This window comes from Engraulis encrasicolus, unplaced genomic scaffold (assembly GCF_034702125.1).
Source record: "Engraulis encrasicolus isolate BLACKSEA-1 unplaced genomic scaffold, IST_EnEncr_1.0 scaffold_38_np1212, whole genome shotgun sequence".
Lineage (NCBI taxonomy): Eukaryota > Metazoa > Chordata > Actinopteri > Clupeiformes > Engraulidae > Engraulis > Engraulis encrasicolus.
The window spans coordinates 200,440-226,536 of record NW_026945687.1 but is presented as its reverse complement, the minus strand read 5'-3'; the positions used below and the strand labels follow the sequence as shown (position 1 = coordinate 226,536).

At 42.3% G+C, this 26,097-nt stretch overlaps 1 protein-coding gene across 1 annotated transcript; it reads left to right on the top strand.

Moving 5' to 3' along the window:
* The first annotated feature begins 953 nt into the window (after positions 1 to 953).
* LOC134443894 (NLR family CARD domain-containing protein 3-like) lies at positions 954 to 19,244 on the top strand. Its single transcript, XM_063193426.1, has 6 exons — positions 954 to 1,021; positions 1,962 to 2,078; positions 3,025 to 3,141; positions 5,815 to 5,931; positions 13,342 to 13,452; positions 17,387 to 19,244. Exons 1-6 carry the CDS (start codon positions 954 to 956, stop codon positions 19,242 to 19,244), a joined length of 2,388 nt encoding a protein of 795 aa, XP_063049496.1.
* The last annotated feature ends 6,853 nt before the right edge of the window (positions 19,245 to 26,097 follow it).

Below are 26,097 nucleotides of genomic sequence, written 5' to 3'. Positions count from 1 at the left end.
GTGAGGAAAGGTTTTCTCCGTGCATGCCTCCCAAACAGCTTGTTGGCGTGTAGACAGTGCCTTATGGTTGATTTGGAGACTTTGTGACCCCAGGATGCTACCATTTGTTGTAATTCTGTAACAGTGAGCTTTGGAGATCTTTTGATTTCTCTTACCATCCTCCTCACTGTGCGTGGTGGCAAAATAAACTTGGGTCCTCGTCCAGGCTTGTTTACCACTGTTCCAGTTGTTTTGAACTTCTTAATTATTCCTCTCACAGTGGATATGGGCAGCTGCAGTTGAGTGGCAATCTTCTTGTAGCCTCTGCCTGACCTGTGAAGGTCGACGCACATCTGCCTCACTTGTATGCTGTGTTCCTTTGTCTTTCCCATGTTTAAGAGTGGATAAGAGAAATGGCCTCGGTGTCACGTCATATTAATACCCCAGGGAAACAGGAAGTGATGAATTACTAATTAAATGTTCCTACATACTCTGGTAAATTTTGTAAACTACTGTAGAAATGACAGAAATGCTTCAATTATATTTATTTCCTGGGAATTGTTAAGGGTGCCAATAATTGTGGAACAGGTGATTTAATGAAAAATAATTATTTTTTAGTCAGGGATTTTTTTATTTTCTTACAATTCATTTGAGTTGAAGGCTACATTTTCCTACAATTTTCAGTGAGACAGTATTCTTCTGCAATAAACACTGAATTTATTTTAAGGCTTTTAACACATCTCAACCAGGGGTGCCAATAATTATGGAGGGCACTGTAGCATGTTGTCCCAGTTGGACGCTCTCTGTCAGCATTCACTACATATTGTTTGTAGGATTGAGGTCCGGACTCTGAGTGGGCCAGTACAGGATTTTGGTTTTAGTACTCTTGAAGAACTTTGGACTAATTTGTATGTGTGTGATCCAGCCCCTTGCAGCTTAAGAGACCCCCTTCTCCAGTGCCGAGCTGTGTGTCCATGAAGAGTGACCAGTCCATGAAACTGCCTCTTCGCTTTGGAGCAGGAGATGTTCCTGCTGGTCAGAGGTGGGTGTCAGTCTGACATTCACACAGGAAATAAAATGACCACTACAGTTACACCAGGTTTAGCTTATAGGACAAGATAGTACAATCCCTTAACTAGTTAGCTTTGGTAAACGGTTATGGCTAGAGGGGTAAACCCTTCACTGTGGTCTTCTGGTTGGCACCTTCATTATTGTTTCGTTGATAGGCCCACGACTCGGCAAACCTAGGCAATTGCCCAGGGCCCCCACCAAATCTGTCCTCCAGAGGGGCCCCAACTGTCACACCAGTTGCGGTGAACACACACACAAATAAGCTTGATCTTTACTTGTGACTTATATAAAATAATGGAAGATATATATGAGACAAAACACTAAAATATCACCAAAACAACTAATTTTATGTCTATGTAATGACTTTTTAGGACCACATGATTATATTTGGCCTAGGGCCCCAAAATGGCTAGATCTGCCCCTGTGCTGACCATAGGACCAGATCTGGCCAGAGATTAGTTGTCACAATGTCAGGCGGCCTCTTTACCATTCAACTTGCATTCTCCAATCCCGGGCCCAACCTAAGAGTTTTACTCCCCAATATTGTAATTTATTGCACAATGTTATCTATTTCATTCAACAATTATTTTCCAAAATATATATTAAGTTTTGGACACGCTGTTGTTGAACCAGGGTTTAATTTGGCAAAACCCTAAAACACAGGAGTCTGCATGAAAAGGTTAAATAAACATAAATAAACCAATGAAATCCTGTGAGGACGTTTGGCCCAGCCTTGCATTGTAAATTCTTCTGATCCAAATAGCATGTTGTCCGAGTATGGACGCTCTCTGTCAGCATTCACTACATATTGTTTGTAGGATTGAGGTCCGGACTCTGAGTGGGCCAGTACAGGATTTTGGTTTTAGTACTCTTGAAGAACTTTTGGACTAATTTGTATGTGTGTGATCCAGCCCCATGCAGCTTAAGAGACCCCCTTCTCCAGTGCCGAGCTGTGTGTCCATGAAGAGTGACCAGTCCATGAAACTGCCTCTTCGCTTTGGAGCAGGAGATGTTCCTGCTGGTCAGAGGTGGGTGTCAGTCTGACATTCACACAGGAAATAAAATGACCACTACAGTTACACCAGGTTAAGCTCATAGGACAAGATAGTACAATCCCTTAACTAGTTAGCTTTGGTAAACGGTTATGGCTAGAGGGGTAAACCCTTCACTGTGGTCTTCTGGTTGGCACCTTCATTATTGTTTCGTTGATAGGCCCACGACTCGGCAAACCTAGGCAATTGCCCAGGGCCCCCACCAAATCTGTCCTCCAGAGGGGCCCCAACTGTCACACCAGTTGCGGTGAACACACACACAAATAAGCTTGATCTTTACTTGTGACTTATATAAAATAATGGAAGATATATATGAGACAAAACACTAAAATATCACCAAAGCACACAATTGTACAGTATGTCTATGTAATGACTTTTTAGGGCCACATATTTATATTTGGCCTAGGGCCCCAAAATGGCTAGATCTGCCCCTGTGCTGACCATAGGACCAGATCTGGCCAGAGATTAGTTGTCACAATGTCAGGCGACCTCTGTACCATTCAACTTGCATTCTCCAATCCCGGGCCCAATCTAAGAGTTTTACTCCCCAATATTGTAATTTATTGCACAATGTTATCTATTTCATTCCACAGTTACTTTTCCAAAATATATATTAAGTTTTGGACACGCTGTTGTTGAACCAGGGTTTAATTTGGCAAAACCCTAAAACACAGGAGTCTGCATGAAAAGGTTAATTAAACATAAATAAAATAATGAAATCTTGTGAGGACGTTTGGCCCATCCTTGCATTGTAAATTCTTCTGATCCAAATAGCATGTAGTCCGAGTATGGACGCTCTCTGTCAGCACCCACCACAGATTGTCTGTAGGATCGAGGTCTGGACTCTGAGTGGGCCACTACAGGATTTTGGTTTTAGTACTCTTGAAGAATGTTTGGACTACTCTGCATGTGTGTGATCTAGCCCCATGCAGCTTAAGAGACCCCCTTCTCCAGTGCCGAGCTGTGCGTCCATGAAGAGTGACCGGTCCATGGAGCAGCCTCTTCGCTTTGGAGCAGGAGATGTTCCTGCTGGTCAGAGGTGGGTATCAGTCTGACATTAACACAGGAAATAAACTGACCACTACAGTTACACCAGGTTGAGCTTATTGGACTAGATAGTACAATCCCTAAACTAATAAGCATTGGTAAACAGTTATGGCTAGAGGGGTAAACCCTTCACTGTGGTCTTCAGGTGAGCACCTTCATTGGTGTTTCATTGATAGGCCCACGACTCCTCTAAAGGACTCAATGGCAACCTCTGGCTTTTACCCCTCGGTGGTCATTAGGCATACCTAGGCAATTGCCCAGGGCCCCCACCAAATCTGTCCTCCAGAGGGGCACCAAATGTCACACCAGTTGCGGTGAACACACATACACACAAATAGGCTTGATCTAAACTTATATAAGGTGATGGAAGATATACTATATGAGACAAAACACTAAAATATCACCAAAACACACAATTGTATGTCTATGTAATGACTTTTTAGGGCCACATATTTATATTTGGCCTAGGGCCCCAAAATGGCTAGATCTGCCCCTGGGCTGACCATAGGACCAGATCTGGCCAGAGATTAGTTGTCACAATGTCAGGCGGCCTCTGTACCATTCAACTTGCATTCTCCAATGCTGGGCACAATCTAAGACTTTTTTTCTCCACCATTAAAAAAAAAAGAAGTGTACCGCACACTTTCTTGACTTTATGCTCGTTTTATCAGAGCGAACAACGTGTTTCGACTCAGTGCGGTGTCCTGAGCGAGCCTGATGGCGCACTGAGGCGAAACGCGTTTTTTGCTCTAATAAAACGAGCATGAAGTCAAGAAAGTGTGTGGTAGACTTCTTTCTTTTGAAGTAATGAACATTCCTGTATCTACCAGCACCTAGGAGTTGTGCATGGAACTTTGAACTATTGAATTTCCACTGTTGTAATTTATTATCTGCCTACGCAACTGAATCCTCTTTTCTGATTGGCTGATGAGGTTGCAACTAATTCCCTATAACCTGTCAGGCGTCAAACGTGTGACTAAGTTAGGCGAACTGCCGTTACTAATTCTAAACTGCAGGTTGATATGACCAAAAGCCAGTCAAGAGTCCGTTGTTAATTCTATCACATTTGGTTGTTAAGCCAAGAGCCAGTTGTCAGTTCTATCGCATGTGGTTGTCAAGTCAGTCGCCCTAAAAGTTCTACTACATGCATCCGATAGATCTGCAGTTGGCATAATTTATAGGTTACAAATGTACAGATAGCAATAGATGACAAAAATACCCTGCACTGAAATTCTAAGCACCTGCCTCGCCATTAATTGTATCGAAACGAGTGACCTCGTCATCTGCTCCACTCCCATGGTTTTTAAAATGTAGGCTGTTTCCCGCTGCCTTCCCTTTGTTAATGATCCGAAAACATTCCTTTATTAAAAATTAGGCTGCTTTCCTCTTGTGGGGAAGGAACACCTGTGAAAGGGTAAAGATGAGAGTTATTAAAAACGTCTCTAGCATGGGGAATCTCTCTCTCTTTCTCTCTATCTCTCTCTCTCTCTCTCTCTCTCTTAAGCACAAAGTTGACAGGTAGTCTGTTGTTAAGAACCACCTGGCTCAAGGTAGCCAAAACATGAATGCGGAGTCCACACCTCAACATCATTTCAACATAAAGTGCTTATTTTTAGAAAGGCTAAAGGTCAGTAGTGTAAAATAATAGTGTGATGCATGTGTGCAAAAATGTAGGCCTAGTGGAATAACCAAACAAAACAGGCTCCAAGCGCAGCGTCAGCCCTGTGAGAGAGTGCAAGATGCTGAAAGCCAGCCACTTACACGTAGTAGTAGTCTCCATCAAAGCAAACCAGCTCCAGCCATCCCCAATATGCAGGATGAGACACAGGCACAAGGGGGTGGAGCCCACCCAGACGTTAGACGTTAGACATTAGACGTTAGTCCTAAGACTGAGATGATCAGCAGGGGGAAATGGACGCTTGATGCGACGTGTCGATTCAGCATGTACAAGTGCTTCGCAAGGTTTTGGTTTAAACTTCCATCCTGCCGTGGTATAAGTTTAAAGAAACATTAAATAATCACAGCGTCGGCAGGCTACCAAACGAAGATTCTAGGTGCGTCAAGTTGGACGCCCGCAAAGAAACATTCTATCTTGATAGAACATGGTTCCTACAACTTTACAGACAATAATAGATTAAAAAAGTACCCTACCATGATGGCAGATAAGCGGGATGACGGCCTTCGAGGTCGACCGGTTATAGAAATGAATGGCTTGGCGGAGGCTGCGCGTCGCCATTGTTGGAAGCCGCCGCCTCGCCATAAATTTCGTATAACCGGTCACCTCGTCGGCCGTTATCCCTTACTTATTGCACAATGTTATCTATTTCATTCCACAGTTACTTTTCCAACATATATATTAAGTTTTGGACATGCTGTTGTTGAACCAGGGCTTTATTTGGCAAAACTCTGAAACACAGGAGTCTGCATGAAAGGGTTAAATAAACATAAATAAACCAATGAAATCCTGTGAGGACGTTTGGCCCTTTCTTGCATTGTAAATTCTTCTGCTCGAAATAGCATGTAGTTCGAGTATGGACGCTCTCTGTCAGCACCCATTACAGATTCTGTATATGATTGAGGGCTGGACTCTGAGTGGGCCACTACAGGATTTTGGTTTTAGTACTCTTGAAGAACTTTTGGACTACTTTGTATGTGTGTGATCCAGCCCCATGCAGCTTAAGAGACCCCCTTCTCCAGTGCCGAGCTGTGTGTCCATGAAGAGTGACCAGTCCATGGAGCAGCCTCTTCGCTTTGGAGCAGGAGATGTTCCTGCTGGTCAGAGGTGGGTATCAGTCTGACATTCACACAGGAAATAAATTCACTACGGTTACACCATGTTGAGCTTATTGGACTACAGATTACAATCCCACACACAAAATTAATCTTAATTTGTCACTTACATGTATGTTAAGTAATTTCTATTTCATTCCACAGTTACTTTTTCCAACACATTGCTTAATAACCTCCGCCAAGGAGGTTATGTGATCGCCGGCGTTTGTGTGTGTGTTCGTTATCTGCCTGGGTTTGTGTGTGTGTTCGTTATCTGCAGCTTGTATGTATGTTCGCTGCTATTTCACAGCCTGCCACAAGTCGTCCGGGTGAGCACTGAGCATAGAGGTAGATGGGAGAACAGACACGGATTGCTGTGAAAAGGGGGGCGGGTGTATGTTCTACCTCTATAATAATAATAATAATAATAATAATAATTGTATTTGTATAGCACTGTGTCATACAAGGCATGTAACTCAAAGTGCTTAACAAATGGGAAAAAAACATTGTTAGAGATAGATTTAAAAGGAGAGGTATAGAGGAGAGGCAGAAATAGCAGGAGGGCAGAGGAAGAAGAGATAGACAGAGATTGTAGAGTCATAAGGTCAACGTAGGTTAGGACCAGGATTCTTAGATGCGTAAGGTCCATAGTGGCTGGGCCTATCGTAAGTCATAGATAGTCACACAGAGATTGGGCGCTCAGGTGCGGCCCCTGGTGGCATCAGGGGTGAGGAAAAACTCCCTTTCGCTTGATTCATAGTTTGTAAGGGGGTAACAAAAGCTCAGTGAGGTCTGAGAAAAAAACCCTATAATCAGGAAGAAACCTCAGGCAGAGACCAGCGGCCACCTAGGGGAGCCCCCTGCCAGGGCTGGTTGCGAGTAGTAAGGGCGCTGCGGCAGCTGGGACACTATGACGCCTTGGCAGCAAGGAGTTGGCAAGGATGAAGAGGTGGGTCTTCAGCTGCTTCTTGAAGGAGTCGACGGAGGTGGCTGATCGGATCTCGATGGGGAGGGCGTTCCATCTCTTGGGCGCATAGCAGGCAAACGCGGCGTCGCCGATCTTCTTTTGGGGTGGGGGTCCTTAGCAGCTTGGCATCAGTGGACCTGAGAGCTCGAGCAGGGGCATAAAAAGAGAGCATGTCTGAGATATAACTAGGGGCAAGTCCATTTAATGCTTTAAATACTGTGAGCAGAATCTTAAAGTCGATTCTGTATGAGAGAGGTAACCAGTGCAGGTCTGCCAAGACAGGAGAGATGTGCTCTCTCATTCTGGTTCTTGTTAGGATTCTTGCCGCAGAATTTTGAATGAGTTGCAATTTGTCAATTAATTTTTTTGGGAGACCAGAGAAGAGAGCATTGCAGTAGTCTATCCTACTGTTGACAAAGGCATGAATAAGTTTCTCAGCGTCTTGTCGGGGGGCCAAGCCGCGCTGTTTGTTTACATTTCTAAGATGGAAAAAAGCAGATTTTGTTATCTTGTTGATGTGAGGCTCAAAGCTCAAATCCGAGTCTATGACCACACCTAGGCTAGTAACCTTATCTTTAATGTGCATGCTTAGGTCACCTAGGCTTGAGTGGAGTTTTGCACGTTTTTTCTTAGGCCCAATGAGCAACACTTCAGTTTTATCCTCATTTAATTTTAGGAAGTTACTGTTCATCCAATCTGTGATGGCAGACATGCATTTAGTCAAGGCATGAATGGCAGTGGTTTGGCTAGGCTCGACAGAGATATATAGTTGAGTGTCATCGGCATAGCTATGAAAATCAACATTGTGCTCTCTGATGATGGAGCCCAGGGGCAACATATAGAGAGAGAAGAGGAGAGGGCCCAAGCAACTACCCTGAGCAACTCCAAAAGGCACATCATACTTGTTGGAGACGTATTCTCCGATGGTGACAAAAAACTGCCTTCCTGTAATATATGTTTTGAACCACTCTAAGACGTGACCGGACAATCCTACCCAAGATTCAAGGCGGTCAATTAGTATGTTGTGGTCTATCGTGTCAAAGGCGGCACTGAGGTCGAGGAGGATAAGTGCTGAAACTTTGTTAGCGGCAGTGCTGAGCCTAAGATCACTTATTATTTTGGTTAGTGCTGTTTCGGTGCTATGGTTGGCTCTAAAGCCTGATTGGAATTTTTCCAAGATATCATTCCCAGCCAGATGTTGATTAAGATGTTTAAATACAACTTTTTCTAGTACCTTGCTTATAAAGGGGAGGTTTGATATAGGTCTGTAGTTGTTTAAAGAATTCTGATCTAAATTTGTCTTTTTTAGGAGTGGCTTTACCATGGCTGTTTTGAATGAGCTTGGAAAAATGCCTGTAAGCATAGAGGTGTTAACAATTTGCAGTAAAGGTGCTGCTAAGCAACCAAGTATGTTTTTTAGCAGATATGTGGGGATCGCGTCAAGGCTGCAGGTAGACTGCTTACTTTCCCTGACTATTTTACAGAGGTCGTCCTCTGTAATTGGACAAAACTTTTGGAAGCTCTCAGGTCTCCTAGGGGGGTTTAACCCTCCCCTCTGTGTATCGCCTGAGTGGGCGACAGAGGTTGCTGCGTTTCCACCTTGGATGCCTTCTCTAATGTCTGCAATCTTTTTATTAAAAAATCTAGCAAATTCCTCGCACTTGGCATGTGATGCTGCATTTAGATTGTTATTGATATTTGTTGGATTAAGCAGGTGGTCAATAGTGGAAAAAAGAACTTTCGCATTATGCTGGTTGTCTGTTATGATTTTGGAAAAATATGCTTTTCTCTCTGAGCGTACCGCATTATTGTAGGAGGAGATCTCATCCCTAAGGGATTGTCTATGGACTTCTAATTTAGTTTTCCTCCAAAGACGCTCGGTTACTCTGCATTTTCTTTTTAAGGCTCTAAGTGAGTCATTCATCCAAGGTGAATACCTAGCTCTGGTTCTTGTCGTCGTTCTAATTGGAGCTATGTTATCTAGAATTCCTCTTAAGTTGTTGTTGAAGCTATCAACCATTTCATCAGGTGTGCAGTGACCATTTAGTAGGTCACCTGATTTGATGAGGTCTGAAATCTTAAGCTCAGCAGAGGCATTAATGCGTCGTCTGTGAATGACATTGTTGGGTGTGCTAATTTGTGTTGAAATGTCAAAATCAAAAAACACACAGTGGTGGTCGGAGAGGCCGACGTCCGTGACCGATATATTGTTGATATCAAACGCATATGAAATAACAAGGTCAAGTGTGTTGCCTTTCCGATGGGTAGGCTGTTCTGTAACATTCTGGACGAGACCGAATCCATTTAATGTGTCTAAGAAAGACTTGGCTATTGCGTCATCTGATTTATTTACGTGGATATTAAAGTCGCCAGCAATTATTGCTTTATCATAGCTAGTAGTAAGTACGTCCGACATTAGCCCCAGCGAATATTCCACGGATTTGCCTGTGCCGCTCTCAGCAAATTAACAGGGATAGTCTCGTTTGCCTTATTTTGCCTGCTTAGCTTGATAATGTTGTCGAATTAGGCTACTTGCCGTTGGCAAAAGTTCACAATGCTGTTGCGCAGCGAGATGGACAATGACCCCACAGAACGTTTACGTTCGCAATACTGTCAAACTATTTGGGATAGCCCGCAATGCTGTCGAATTAATTAGACTGCCGTTGCGAAAATGTGGAATTTGTGACTGCGTAGTTCACAATGCTGGTTAAAATCATACACCCCCTTCGCTACATTTAAAGTTAACCAAAGTTGTTTCCAAGATGGACAGTTGCCCAAATAGGCTATGGAATTTGCGACTGTGTCAGTTCACAATGCTGGTTAAATTCATGACACCCTTTCGCTTCGCTACATTTAAAGTTAACCCGAGTTGTTTTCTAGATGGACAGAGACTAGACAGCCCGAGAGCATGATGCCCGTGGACAGATTAACAATTGTGAATAATTTTCAATGAGCTAAATGCAGGGAAGGAAATGCCGAGAGCGCCAAGACCGCAGTGGCCCGGAGGATGCCTATTCTTGTAGGCACACAACAGCACGCGTGCAAAGACAGCCCTGTCTAAAATCCCTCAGCACACGTTTTACAGAGTGGAGAAACAATGCAATGAAAACAAAACAATTAAATGAGCGCAGTGAGTTTCTTCTTGTTGTTTTATCGCACAAGTTGTCTATTCATGCAAAACTTCGTGCTGGAACAGGTGATAGGTTAATCGCATGATTCGCGGTTCCAAGGCTGTTTTATGCGTTGCATGAACTGGCGGTTTCTGAGGAAAAGACTGGGCGCACAAGCGCTACGGAGCTCGAGGGTGACGGCTCATATTTTCAAGGAACTTCAATTCTTGATGGCATCTGGCATAACATTTTCTGGCAGGTAGCTTGATGAGACCTACTGTCTCTCTCTTCAAGAGGGGGTGTGGCTCGTCGGACAGCGCCGTGCAGTAATTATAAACAAGTCCGACAGGCGGACAACAGATGCGTCCGTCTATGCCTGTTCTGAACCTTTTTTGCCCAAACGCCCCCTTGGCCTCCTCATAACCTGTCAAGGCAATTTATCAATAAGCCTACCATGTACTGTATAAGCCTGGATTTGAAAAAGTACCATAGGATTTCAACAGTGTTGGGCAATTTACTGAAAAACTGTAATGCATTGCTGATTATGTTACTGTCTTTTCAAAATAATCCCTTACACTACATTTAGCAATGTGGGGACCTAAGGCAAATTTAGCTTAGGGGGGCCATCGGTCCATCCCATATCACATTTTTTTTAACATAAAATCTCTATTTTTGTTAGGCTATTTTTTTTTTAATCACGATTTTTTATTTTTAAAAAAATAATAATTACAAACATAAAAAAACAGGCAAACATTACAACCCTTTCTGGACAGATTTCAATGAATAGGCTATTTGCAATTTTGCATAGGCCTACATTAAATAAACTAAAATGTGAAATTCTCTTTTCACTTTAATATGAGAGCAGTGATGTCCCCCCCTCACTGAAGTGTTATTTCATGTGTGTGCATGATGCTGTCACCTATTTGAAGTGACGTTGATGTTGGATTTCATGGAATACTTTTAAATGCCGCTTTGGGAAGAAAACAGAGTAGGCGACAGGTGAACTGTATTTCTGTCAAAACAGTGGTTTGCAGGCGTTTGCGTTTTCACGTGGATATTGTCTTCGTGGACCGTAACAGACAAACCGTAAGTTCCATAAACTAATCAATGAGACATTGGCTACGTGTACATGATGTTTTTAAGTCCGATTTAATAAATGCGATTTAAATAGATCAGATTAAGAATATTTTGCGATGTGTATACATGGCACTTTCACTTAAATGCGATTAAACGTCTGGGGAAAATAAAGCATTGCGATTGGACTGAGGACGCACGTGCTGAGCGAGCCAAATAAGGCACGGGGGCGTGGTTCAATGCCACCGAGATGCAGGTCATCTTCCCCACGAAAATCGTTGCCTCAGGCGGACTGAAATCACAACCTTCCCCCCTTTCTCCCTGGATCATTTACAATGCTACATTAGCTACCCTGTTAGCATAGAAAAACGAGTGGTCAAATGGTAATGTGGAGTAACTTTGTTGTGCTTCATTACTTCGTGGGGCACTTTTACATCAATATATGGAAGCCACAACATTTATAGTCGCTTAGGGACTTTAAATTAAGCAAAACTTTCATGTGAAGGAAGTGCCGCCATGTTTTTCTCACTGGCAAAGAGCACGGTCTCTTGGTAGACGTTTTGGTTTGCACGCATGAGCTCCAGTCCAAAACTGAGCGACTGCCACCTTGTGGACACAAGAGGGAATCACAAGAGGGAATCACAATTCAGAAACTCATCACGGGAGGGCGGACGGACGGACGGAAGGACGGACGGACGGACGGACACCAAAGCCTCTTATAGAGATGCGTGGGACGCATCTAAAAAGATAGATATAATTTGGTTACAACTACTTGAGTATTTAATTATCTGAACAAACTAGGCCTAATGGTGTGTATAAGCCTGCATAACTGACACCACCTCATTCATTACACAAGTATCCTATGTGTCTAAAAACAAATTGAACTTCCTTGGCGGAGGTCTGCACACTCTGGGTGCATTTCTAGTTGTTGTATGCATTCATTTCAGAGAGCAATGACAAAACAGACTGATTTTCAACTAGAACTGAAATTGAAACAGCATAAGTTTAACTGTCAGGAAATTGTATTGTGGGTGGAAAGTGTGGAGACCTCAAACTTTTGACCAGTAGTGTATATTATGTAGATGGAAATTATATATATGTATTATTGTACGTGTGTTTTATGTAACATCAATGCCAAACCCACGTCCTCCAATCAGGGGTGATGGGAGTACATGCTACCGCCATAGAAACGTAGTCAGAAAAGAAAATACCAACAAAAATTGCTTTGCTCATATCATGAAAGAAAGAAAACAAGGTTCAAACTACAATTCAAACTACAATTGTACTTCACTTATGTTTTATGTAACAACAAAAAGGGAGTAGAGATGAAAACTAGCCTTGTGGCCACAATCCGGCTCAATTACTGTATATGTTATGCATCGTCCCTGTAAAACCATTTCATGACTGACGATCGCATTCACCATTAGCTGAATAAGCTTAACTACATTATAAGGACATTGCCAAGACATTACCAAGAGTCCTAAGTAGCAGATTAAGACATGATCATTACAGCTTTGGTGACAATACGGTTATAATTATAATAACTTGTTTTTTTGCACCTTTCATGGAACCCAAGGCTGCTTTATAAAAAGGAGATGGGCCTAAATAATTAGGGAAAGGGAAGGAGGGAAGCGTTATCTACCATAGGCCTCAGTTAAGAGATAAGAGTGACTTTTTGAGAGGTGCTTTTTGACCATAGCGAGAGTGGGGTCTTGGTGGATTTTAGGTAGACTGTTCCAGAGGGTGGGGGCAGCAACACAGAAAGCTTGTGTCACCAAAGGTCCATAGCCTGGACCGGGGAATGATAAGCTGGTCCAGGCACCTTGATTGGGAGTTGAGCTGGAGAAGATCAGAGAGGTACAGGGGAGCAAGAGCATTGAGTGATTTGTATGTGAGGAGTAAGATTTAGTAATTAATGTGTGACTTCACCGGGAGCCAGTGAAGCTGCTTGAGTGTGGGGGTAATGTGTTGCCACCTCTTTGAGTCTGTGAGGACCCTGGCAGCTGAGTTTTGGACATGCTGTTGTCGGTTTAGTTGGCAAACTACTAAAACGCAACCTCTGCACGAAAGAACGTTTGGCCCATTCATGCATTGTAAATTCTTCTAATCCAAATAGCACGTAGGCCAAGTATGGACCCTCACTGTCAGCACCCACTCCAGATTCTCCATAGGATTTAGGTCTGGACTCTGTACCGGCCACTCCAGGATTTTGGTTTTAGCATTCTTGAAGAACGTTTGGACTAATTTGTGTGTGTGTATGTGTGTGTTCCAGCCCCATGCAGCATAAGAGACCCCCTTCTCCAGTGCCGAGCTGTGTGTCCTTGAAGAGTGACCAGTCCAAGGCGCTGAACTTTGGAGGAGGAGATGTTCCTACTGGTCAGAGGTGGGTATCAGTCTGACACAGGAAACACACTCACCACTGACCAGGCAAGCCAGACTGTAACATTAACAACTTAGTAATCAACAAGATTTTTACAAGCTGATCAATTGCATACAGTGTGTCATGCACATGCATAATGCCTCTTTCATTTAAAGAAAAAAACATCATTTTCATCACGTTATAGCTTTGTCTATAAAGTAGGGCTGTCCCGACTATTCGACGTAATCGATTACGTCGATTGCGTAAATAAGTCGGCGTGTTCAACATACCGTCGATTGCGTGATTTGCGTCAAAAAAAAAGAAAGTGATTTGCGCGAGCCGCGAGGTAGGCGTGCTAAACAGAAGCGGAGAAAAGTGTGTCAGTGTCAGACGAAGATGAAGGCAGCAGTGGCACCACTAATAATCAGCCCAATAAAAAAGTGATTTGCGCGAGCCGCGAGGTGCTGAAACAGAAGCGGAGAAAAGGGCAGAGGCTGAACGTCCGAGGGTGTCAGTGTCAGACGAAGATGAAGGTAACAGTGGCACCACTAATCAGCCCAATAAGCGGGCAAAGACATCTAAAGTGTGGCGATATTTTAAAGACAAGGCACAATACTTGGTCGTGTTTCTGTAGGAGACTACTTGTATATTGAGGAAGTTAAGGTTTTTCAGATCGAGACGCGGGGTAAATGCTGCTTTGTATACGGTCGCTGTGCTGGCGGCGTGCATAGCAACGACAGGGAGATAAAGCAATGATTCGTAATGTGCTTGTTATAGACGCAATATTCAACACCTTGAGGGTGACAGTGGTCGGGGTGTTTGTAGAAGAGCTTGTATACAAAGTAAAAAAGTAAATGAAGACAAAAGAAGTGTCCATATTCCTGCCAACAGCGGGAGATGTGGACTGGAGTGAGAGGAATGCGGGCCTGATTCAGACCAGTCTCGTGTCCCTTCTTCACGGTGCATGAAGTGCATCTCGCACTATTCAATGGGCCTAATGTTTGTGACTGCAGGTCTAAATAAATAGCAGTACTATTCTAATAATATAATAATACTCATAATTATGTCGTACAATTACGGACTGGGTCTATTAGCAACAGAAGGGGGATGGGGACCAGCTGGGTTTTGGTGCGTCAACAGAAACACGTGGACAGAGTAGCCAAGTTGTTCCTTCAAGGCTACTCATAAAATCTCTGTTAGCCTTTACTCTAACCTATAGTGGCCAATATTTTTTTCCACTTTCCTTTTATAACTTATGCCTCTTTATATATCAGTAAATGTAGGCTAATACTTGATTTGAACTGAAACAAATAGATATTATATTAGGCCTGTATTTATAATAGTCTGTGACTAATTTATAAAATGTCCCCTAGGTATCATTGTCTTAATAGGCCCTAGGTGCACTCTGCTTTATTTGTGTGTTATTTTTTCAGGTCAAATTTTTTTTTTTTAAATCGCGACTATTCGGAAAAAATAGTTGAATAATTAGTTAGAATAATCGGGAGAAAAATAATCTTTAGGGACAGCCCTACTATAATGCGTGTGTGAATGTGTGTGTGTGCATGCGTTTAATTCAGTGTTTAAATGAGCATTCTTTTTTTATTTGCTCTATTGGTACTGACCCTACTTTGATGATGATGTGGGTGGGAGAGGTTATATGATGTCCACAAAACAATAATCCAGGTGCCAGACATCAGTGTTAGAAAGTTTTAGAGAGTGGTTTGCATACTGGTAAAGGCTAGATATACAGTATATTATGTTTGGGTCTGTATGCTGGCTATATACACAGTATATTAGGTGTAGGTCTGCATATTAGGCTATATATACAGTATATTAGGTGTAGGTCTGCATATTAGGCTATAGTATATATACAGTATATTAGGTGTAGGTCTGCATATTAGGCTATAGTATATACAGTATATTAGGTGTAGGTCTGCATATTAGGCTATAGTATATACAGTATATTAGGTGTAGGTCTGCATATTAGGCTATAGTATATATACAGTATATTAGGTGTAGGTCTGCATATTAGGCTATAGTATATACAGTATATTAGGTGTAGGTCTGCATATTAGGCTATATATACAGTATATTAGGTGTAGGTCTGCATATTAGGCTATATATACAGTATATTAGGTGTAGGTCTGCATATTAGGCTATACAGTATATTAGGTGTAGGTCTGCATATTAGGCTATATATACAGTATATTAGGTGTAGGTCTGCATATTAGGCTATAGTATATATACAGTATATTAGGTGTAGGTCTGCATATTAGGCTATACAGTATATTAGGTGTAGGTCTGCATATTAGGCTATATATACAGTATATTAGGTGTAGGTCTGCATATTAGGCTATACAGTATATTAGGTGTAGGTCTGCATATTAGGCTATACAGTATATTAGGTGTAGGTCTGCATATTAGGCTATACAGTATATTAGGTGTAGGTCTGCATATTAGGATATATATACAGTATATTAGCAACAGAAGGGGGATGGGGACCAGGTTTTGGTGCGTCAACAGAAACACGTGGACAGAGTAGCCAAGTTCTTCCTCTTACTCATACAATCTCCGGTAGCCTTTACTCTAACCTATAGTGGCCCATATTTTTTTCCACTTTCCTATTATAACTTAGGCCTCTTTATATATCAGTAAATGTAGGCTAATACTTGTTTTGAACTGAAACAAATAGATATTATATTAGGCCTGTATTTATAATAGTCTGTGACTAATTTATAAAATGTCCCCTTTTTAAAAAAAAATCATTGTCTTAATAGGCCCTAGGTGCACTCTGTTTTATTTGTCTGTTATTTTTTCAGGTCAATTTTTTTTTTTTTAAATCGCGACTATTCGGAAAAAATAGTTGAATAATTAGTTAGAATAATCGGGAGAAAAATAATCTTTAGGGACAGCCCTACTATAATGCGTGTGTGAATGTGTGTGTGTGCATGCGTTTAATTCAGTGTTTAAATGAGCATTCTTTTTTTATTTGCTCTATTGGTACTGACCGTACTTTGATGATGATGTGAGGTTATATGACATCCACAAAACAATAATCGAGGTGCCAGACATCAGTGTTAGATAATTTGAGTGATATGCATACTGGTAAAGGCTATATATACAGTATATTAGGTGTAGGTCTGCATATTAGGCTATACAGTATATTAGGTGTAGGTCTGCATATTAGGCTATATATACAGTATATTAGGTGTAGGTCTGCATATTAGGCTATATATACAGTATATTAGGCGTAGGTCTGCATATTAGGATATAAAATATATTAGGTGTAGGTCTGCATATTGGGCTATATATACAGTATATTAGGTGTAGGTCTGCATATTAGGCTATATATACAGTATATTAGGTGTAGGTCTGCATATTAGGCTACATATACAGTATATTAGGTGTAGGTCTGCATATTAGGCTATACAGTATATTAGGTGTAGGTCTGCATATTAGGCTATACAGTATATTAGGTGTAGGTCTGCATATTAGGCTACATATACAGTATATTAGGTGTAGGTCTGCATATTAGGCTATACAGTATATTAGGTGTAGGTCTGCATATTAGGCTATATATACAGTATATTAGGTGTAGGTCTGCATATTAGGCTATATATACAGTATATTAGGTGTAGGTCTGCATATTAGGCTATACAGTATATTAGGTGTAGGTCTGCATATTAGGCTATAGTATATACAGTATATTAGGTGTAGGTCTGCATATTAGGCTATACAGTATATTAGGTGTAGGTCTGCATATTAGGCTATACAGTATATTAGGTGTAGGTCTGCATATTAGGCTATATATACAGTATATTAGATGTGTATGCTATAGACTCGAGCTAATACAGTAAGCAGACCATTTCCCCACACTGACAGAGGTTTTATGACAGCATGAATAATTTGTGTTTTTTTTTTGTCTTTCTGCACACTGTTTCCATTCTGGTCCATTTAGTGTGGAGATTCAACAGGCCCACAAATTACACCTGCTGGAGAGGTCCAAGTGTCTGATGGAGGGACTCACACATCAGGGAAGCTCCACGCTGCTCAGGAAGATCTACACTGACCTCTACATCATGGAGGGGGGAGGATGGGGTGTCAATGAAGAACACGAGGTCAGACAGATAGAGAGGGCATCTTGGCAAAAAGCAGCACAAGGCGAGCCAATCAAATGCAGTGACATCATCTCTCGCTTATCTGAAAAAGTCAGTCAGTTATCTAAACAAGTCAAGGCCTCATCTAAACAAACCACACAGATATCTAAGCAGGTCAAACCTATTGGATTAGTGCTGACAAAGGGCGTGGCTGGCATTGGAAAAACGGTCTCTGTGCAGAAGTTCATTCTAGACTGGGCTGAAGGCACGTCCAATCAGGATGTTGACTTCATATTTCCTCTTCCTTTCCGAGAGCTGAACCTGATGAAGGAGAAAACCATCAGTCTAGTTGATCTCATTAGGCACTTCTCAGATGTGAAGGATCCAAGAGTCTTCACCAGTTTAGAGAACAGAGTCATGTTCATCTTTGATGGTCTGGATGAGTGTCGACTTCCCCTAGATTTCGACTCCAACCCTGAGTGCTGTGATGTGACAGAGACTGTGCCAGTGGACGTGCTGCTGACAAACCTCATCAAGGGAAAGCTGCTTCCCTCTGCTCTCCTCTGGATCACCACCCGACCAGCAGCAGCCAAACAGATCCCCCCAGAGTGTGTGAACCAGGTGACAGAAATAAGGGGATTTAACGACCGACAGAAGGAAGAATACTTCGTGAAGAAGCTCTGTGATGAGAGCCTGGCCAGCAGAATCATCGCTCACCTGAAGTCATGCAGGAGCCTCTTCATCATGTGCCACATTCCAGTCTTCAGCTGGATTTTAGCTACAGTAGTAGAGAAAACATCAGATGAATCAGGGAGTGTAGAGATGCCAAGGACCCTCACTCAGATGTACACACACTTCCTCATCATTCAGGTTAGAATTAAAAATACCAAATACACCGAGCTAGAAGAGAGAGACGAAGAGATGATTTTCAAACTGGGCAAACTGGCTTTCCAACAGCTGGAGAGGGGAAATCTGATCTTCTATGAGGGAGACCTAAGGCAGTGTGGCATTGATGTCACAGAAGCATCCGTCTACTCAGGAGTGTGTACTCAGATCTTCAGAGAGGAGGCTGGACTGTACCAGGGGAAAGTGTTCAGCTTTGTGCATCTCAGTATTCAGGAGTTTCTGGCAGCGTTATATGTGTTCCTCTGCTTCATTCACAGAGAAAGAAACATGTCTTACCAACAGCAAACCTCTCACCTCTCTGCTCTGTTCAGGGCGGCAACACTTCATGACCTACACAAGACTGCAGTGGCTCTGGCGTTACAGAGTAGGAATGGACACCTGGACCTTTTCTTTCGCTTCCTCCTTGGCTACTCACTGGAGTCCAATCAGAACCTCTTAAACCATGTAATGGCACAGACCAACAACCAATCTCAAAGCTCAGAGCAAACAGTTCAGTTAGTCAAACAGAAGACCAGACAGCAGAGGGAGTCAAACAGAAGGATCAACTTGTTCTACTGTTTGAATGAGTTGAATCATCATGCTGTAGTTGAGGACATTGACAGGAACTCTGGAACTTTGTCAGTAGAGATGCTCCTACCAGGACAGTGGAAGACTGGGAAGTTTATGTTTAAGACATCAGAACAGTATCTGGATGGGTTTGACCTGCAGAAGTACATACAGACACCAGAGATGGATCAGACTGACCTCCTGAGCCCAGATGATGTCCTCCAGAAGCTGACTGATGTGTTCACATCATCCACCTCAGCACAGTGAGTTCAACTTCAACTTTTCAACTTTAAAATCCACCTCAGCAGTGTCTGTCTGTCTGTCTGTCTGTCTGTCTGTCTGTCTGTCTGTCTGTCTATCTATCTATCTATCTATCTATCTATCTATGTCTGTCTGTCTGCCTGCCTGCGCGCGCGTGTGTGTGTGTTGTAGTTTTAATTAGTGATGTCAATCGGTTAAATATTGAATCGTGATTAATTGCATTTTAATTGCATATATATGTGTAGGGACTATTACACCTAAAGTTTAATTCATTTCCACTTATTTTACGAATGCCCGCCATTTTGTAAAATACAGACACCATTTTGTTTTCTACTGTACCTGGTTCGAATTACATACGTGGCTCAGCCCCGCCCCTGTACCTATAAAACCCAAGGTATGAATCGGCCCCTATTTCCTCTCTATTCCCCTAAAGCCTGATACATAGTCATACTGTGCTGACTTGGGGTAAAGCATTGACGTACTGTCAGCGGGGTGTATATTCCTCATAGTCGTCCTGCGTGCGCATGCAGGAAAAGGCGTGGTGTTTTTTTCCCGCTGAGAATTTAATGACGTCAATTCACCTCCGTGACAACAGGGGGCGAACTAACTCATTCAGTTGAGCCCAGTCCCTAGAATGAATCACAAAGCTAACCAGCTGGCTATCTAAAACGTAATATTCCACTAGTAGCCTACTTCTAAAAGTTGGGGCATAATTAGGGTGGCCATCGGTCCGTTTTTACGACCTGTTCACGACGTCCGTGTGTCCCTCTCTTTGTCTTTCGTTTCCTTCTAGCCTTTTGCTTATGGCCTCGAGATGCAAGGCAACGTCATTAACGCAAACTAGACCTTGACAGTCGGTCGCGTTTCCGATATCTGCGGCCGCCATGTTACTCCAGATATAACCCTAGATTTCGCCCAGCGAATTAACCACAGACCTGTCTGTGGAATTAACTGTATTGCTGTCGCCTTATGTCGGGGAAATCTCCGTGCAATAGCCCTATATGAAGGTCATTAACTGACTGTATGAAAGTTAAATAAGGTAACTATATAGGCCTACTATAATTGTCTACAGTCTGTTTCCTATTTTTTCCTGCACTGGTGGCAACGCATAGCCTAGTGCAACTAAGTTTGTCCGCTAAATGCCTTTACAACGATACGAGGGTTCTCACAACTTTACAAACAGGTCAAAGAAACGTCTTTCTGCACGGGCGCTGTCTGTATTTTGAGCTCCATCCAGCGTCTGCATGAAAAAAAAGGTTGACAGAAGCGGTTTGCCTCCCTTAAAACACCGCTGATAAACAGACTTTTGACCAACTTTGAGTAAAGTAAATCAAATTAATTGTTGGCTATCAGGCCTACGAATGCATGACTACCCAAAATTAAATACATTTTAAAAAAAATATGAAATAGCCTACACAGACAACAACGGAAGGATTTGTCTATCGTAACCTGCCGTCTCTGATACAATATTAAGTTAGTGGTACTGATGACTCCTTTATCGGAGTGAGGTAATGAAATGCGAAAATCCTTCCCCAAAAAAATATTGTTTTACAAGTAAAACTGCTGTTGGCAGCTGAGGTAAGATGGCAGCGCTGTTCCCTGATTTCTGCCTACAGTTTAGAATGCCAACTTCAGTGTTTTCTCCACGGAGGCGGGGATTCGGCAAGTCGAAGCAATGGGTGCGCGCGAGGACGCTAGGTTAGAAAGTTAAGGGGCGGGGTTGTCTGGTCGAAGTCCGGACAGCTGGTCACCCTAGGCATAATTAGATGGTACAACATCAGTTTCTTTTTGGTCAAGTATTACATGAGATTAAATGCAAGACAAATGCCGTTTTAAAAGACAATAGACAGCCTGAATGGCCATTCACACCTGGGGCCTAGTAGTAGCTAGCCAGCTAAATCAGTCATTACAAACTCAAAGCTAGTTGACTAGCCACCTGAAACGTAATTCTACCACTAACAAAGAGGCTTCTTGCTATTAATTTAAAAAGTTGTGGCGTAATTAGACATGAATGATAGCATACAAGATTCTCTCTTTATTCATGTTTTACATTTCAGGTGGTTAAAATGCCAAACAAAAGCCGTTTTTAAATACAATAGATACATCTAATGGCCATATTAACAGCTAGCTTAGCAACTGTCAGCCAAACCCATTCAAACTCTACAGGACATTAGCGAACCCTGTTTTAGAAGCTAGCTGCCACACTACAAATCAACAAAGAGGCTTCTTGCTATTAATTTAAAAAGTTGTGGCGTAATTAGACATGAATGATAGCATACAAGATTCTCTCTTTATTCATGTTTTACAGTTCAGGTGGTTAAAATGCCAAACAAAAGCCGTTTTTAAATACAATAGATACATCTAATGGCCATATTAACAGCTAGCTTAGCAACTGTCAGCCAAACCCATTCAAACTCTACAGGACATTAGCGAACCCTGTTTTAGAAGCTAGCTGCCACACTACAAATCAACAAAGAGGCTTCTTGCTATTAATTTAAAAAGTTGTGGCGTAATTAGACATGAATGATAGCATACAAGATTCTTTCTTTATTCATGTTTTACATTTCAGGTGGTTAAAATGCCAAACAAAAGCAGTTTTTAAATACAATAGATACATCTAATGGCCATATTAACAGCTAGCTTAGCAACTGTCAGCCAAACCCATTCAAACTCTACAGGACATTAGCGAACCCTGTTTTAGAAGCTAGCTGCCACACTACAAATCAACAAAGAGGCTTCTTGCTATTAATTTTAAAAGTTGTGGCATAATTAGACATGAATGATAGCATACAAGATTCTCTCTTTATTCATGTTTTACAGTTGAGGTGGTTAAATGAAACAAAAGCCATTTTTAAATACAATAGATAGCCTATCTAATGGCCATATTAACAGCTAGCTTAGCAACTGTCAGCCAAACCCATTCAAACTCTACAGGACATTAGCGAACCCTGTTTTAATGAGCTAGCTGCCACACTACAAACGAACAAAGAGGCTTCTTTGCTACTACCACACTACAAACATATCATTTTCATGATGGCCTTTTATGGATATTTCTAATTGATTTTTTGGAAGTTGTACTACTGAAATAAAACACAGTTTCTCTTCTCCCTGTCAAGTAAACTCCAGTGATTTCCTGCCAAGTCAACCACATCGTGTTTTTCCTTTTCCTTCAAACCTCCGCGGTAGGGTAGAAGAATAGAACACCACTGACCTATCAGGGCTGAGTTACCCCCCCGGACTGCCGTAAGCGCATTGACCAATCACCGTCTTCCAGCATAGCTCTGCTCACGGACATTTCAGCCTGGTAGAACCATGCGTGTACTGCAGCCAGGGGTCGTTTTGTCGCTGCACAGGGGGGCGTGGTGGCTGCTTTTCTGTGCAGAACCTCCGTGGACGCGCGACTCTGAATCCCCCTTAAGCCCGACGCCCTAGGCCGGACGCCCGACTTCCTCCATCGAGATGTGAGACGTGTCGGGACACGTCTCCTTAGAGGGACGTCTATTTTAGAAATTATTGAAACTGTAAGTTATCTTGGCCAGGTTAACACTACGGTCGATATATTTCTTCCTTCAACCGGTTTTCGTTTGTATTGCATTTGACTTGTGCGAACACTGCTGGAGAGCAGTGAGTCAGGACACACGAGGAACTCACGCGCTATAGGATAACTTTTGTACGGACAATTGTTAATCTTTGACTAGTACCGACATCAAGGACCTCGCCTAGAGTCTACGGAGATTCGGCTGAGCCTGATTGTCTGTCCCCCAAGAGAGTGGACAGCCGATATAGTTATTACGCGTGGAGCGGACCTGCGTGCACCCCTTTCTCATTGGACCTTCGCAAGACGGCGCAAAGACAATCGGACTACACAACGAAATACCACTTTCCTTTCCCCCGTTCAACGAAGCAAGACTTTCTTTGGACACATTGCAACCTCGTGCCCCGGAACGGCGCGTGGTATCGCTTGGGCCATAGACAGTACCCAAGCTCTTGGATAACAAAGGAACTCGTCGCGTGCACGAGGAAACACGCACCCACCTCGCCCGGAGAGATCAAAGAATTCTCTCCCCTCCTACCAAGGATAACGCAGTAAGCACTGAAATTGGGCATATATGCAGTTAGGACTGTTACATAGCTTTGATGAGTTGTGTTTAAATATACACACTTGTAGAGTGTGATATATTTTATTTTGGGTTATTTTGTTCTATCTGTTCTTTCTTTTCTTTCTCTCTTTCTCCCCTCTCATCACCACAAATAGCCACACGCTATTCTTAGTTTACATTAGTTGCATTAATGCCATAGGCCTACATGCACCCACATGTAAATTATCCACTCACAGAGATACACGTACCAGTGTTTCAACCCATAGAGCTACCGAGTCGAGGACATAAGCTATTGTCGGAAAAGAGCGCCAAACGCTCCCTTTTCCCTCCCCCCACACATAGGCCTACTGTAAAGCCTTTAGACAAAGGACAGTATTCTCTGATTAGCTTGAATTCTATCTTGAAGATAAGTTCCCGCTTCATCAGCCGAAAGCTTAACGCCCCTCCTCGTATCTCATATTTCGGTCCTGCTGCGCAGAATCATTTGAGCCATAGTTCATAGAACATAGGCTACATCTCTCACTCTCTCTCTCCTCCCTCCGCTCCGCACAAGCGGTGTCAGATGTGCGCGGCTCCATCGAGCGCGCGCCTCCCCCTTCTCTCTCTCTCTTTCTCTCTCTCGCATAGCGTACACACACACACACACACACACACACACACACACACACACACACACACACACACACACACAGAGCGCATCCTCTCATACCCCGTGTATATATTGTATATTTTACCTAAGTTCTTATGCCCTGCAAGTCACATTGGCTGTATCAGTGTTATGAGCGGATGATGCTTTTACAATAAATTTACATTGTGGTGAACTGTGTTTGTCTTATTTGAACAATTTCTACGAAGTCAACCAGAAAAGAATTCACACAAAACCTTCAGATTATTTGTCAATAATGGTCATGATTTTATGAGACGGTCATGAACCGTGTTTTATGCAATCATTAATTAGACAATTGACGATTCCATAAGTACACACCTACACATTATTGATACCCAGCGTGAAGAGTTTAACACACTCTTCATGCATCATTTCTTATACTCTTATTCCTCACATATAGTAATAACACATTACATATTTGGAACTGTATAAGAATTGTATACTTATTAATGTAATTATAATTACATTACTGTACTTCCCTTACATTTAACGTCGTACCCATTAATTGTAGTTGACCCTACATATTTTGGTGCCCGTGTGTGAGGAAGAATAGTCCCCGTACCCATAAATGTAGTAGAACCTACATATTTTGGTGCCCTTGCGTGAGGAAGAATATTCCTCACGTCCAATAAATGTGGGATTACCCCTACAATATGTCTCATTGAAATCATTTTGATACTGATTTTGAAAGATAGATACACACACACACACATACACACACACGCACGCACACGCACACGCACACACACACACACACAGAGATATTTACTTTCAGTGACAATGTCTCATGTCTCAAATCTCCCATTCACACAGGGCGTACATTTTCCATGGAGCAGTGTGGGGTTAGGTGTCTTGTTCACCATTGAGCATTTTAAATGACGTATGAGATCAGCTGATACAGTATATTTGCAGACTACTGCATTCATTATTGTAGGCGCCAGATGCCTATTTCATGCTTAATTTTGAATTTGCCCCATATTTTGTGTATTTGATTTTTGATATTTCATGTTATTATTTCATATTAATAAGATATTTGATGTTTCATTGAAATTCATGATTGATAGTAATAATTTAGATTAAAAACATATTTACATGGTTAAAATGTTGATTTAAATATTTACTGGAGGTTACGTGCGCGCGCCTTTAATGACTTGGGAATTGTGCGCGAGGTGCCCAGCACAGTAGCCATTCTTGGATCGACACGGCTGGAGGAAGGTTGGTGCCTCACGGTTTTCTGACCGTGTCATGTCGTGGCATGCCCATGCCGTCGTGCTGTAACATTTCCGTGGTCTGTGGAGCCTTAGATTTAGATTTCAAAAGTTTAGAAAGTCTATTTTCATTTGTACTCGTTTATTTTGTCTTTTATGTTTTACAATAAATATACTAAACGTGATTTCGGTGGAAGACTTCTTTTCTTTTTGGATCCTGGAACACGCGTCAGCCACAAAGCTCCAACCTTTGAATATTTTAGTTTTAGATTTCGAAAATACCCTACATCTTTAGTCAGAAAACCTTCTGCTTTGTGTGGAAAAGGACAAAGGACTCGTGGAAACAGTGGAAGCCGTGGACAACGCTTATCAAGGTCAGAAGTTTGCCGTGCGTGAACACATGGATGGAAGGTAACTACCACGAGACAAGTGGATGCTCATTCTGGTAAGCTGCAACCTGTTTGCTATTTCGGAAGTTTGCCATTATGGAACAAGTTACTGAAGATTTAACTAGTGGAAAAAGAGAACCGAAAATGACCGATAAAGCTGTTGAAGATAAGCGACACCGCTTAACTCAGTCGAGGAAAGCTAAGCTAGGACATCTAACTAGCCAAGTTAACCAGATTGAAACGCTGATGGAATTCGATAACGTGGACACAGTTAAACAGAAACTGCGTGTGGACTTTCAAGATTCATTCGGAGAGTTTTGTAAGATAAATGATGGTCTGCAACAATTAATGAATGAGGAAGATTTTGAGAGGGACCAAAATGCTTGGTTTAACCCGAATGCGAGCCGAATGCAGGGCTTCACTGAACATGTGGAAATGTGGATCAAAGCGGCCGCGGCTCGCGCTGAACAAGCAAGACGCTATGACGCTGAAATT

Coding starts and splice junctions, on each gene's coding strand:
- LOC134443894 (XM_063193426.1), top strand. CDS start 954: ATGAAGAGTGACCAGTCCATGAAACTGCCTCTTCGCTTTGGAGCAGGA. Junction 2,079..3,024: donor GATGTTCCTGCTGGTCAGAG/GTGGGTGTCAGT, acceptor TGTGTGATCTAG/CCCCATGCAGCTTAAGAGAC. Junction 5,932..13,341: donor GATGTTCCTGCTGGTCAGAG/GTGGGTATCAGT, acceptor TGTGTGTTCCAG/CCCCATGCAGCATAAGAGAC.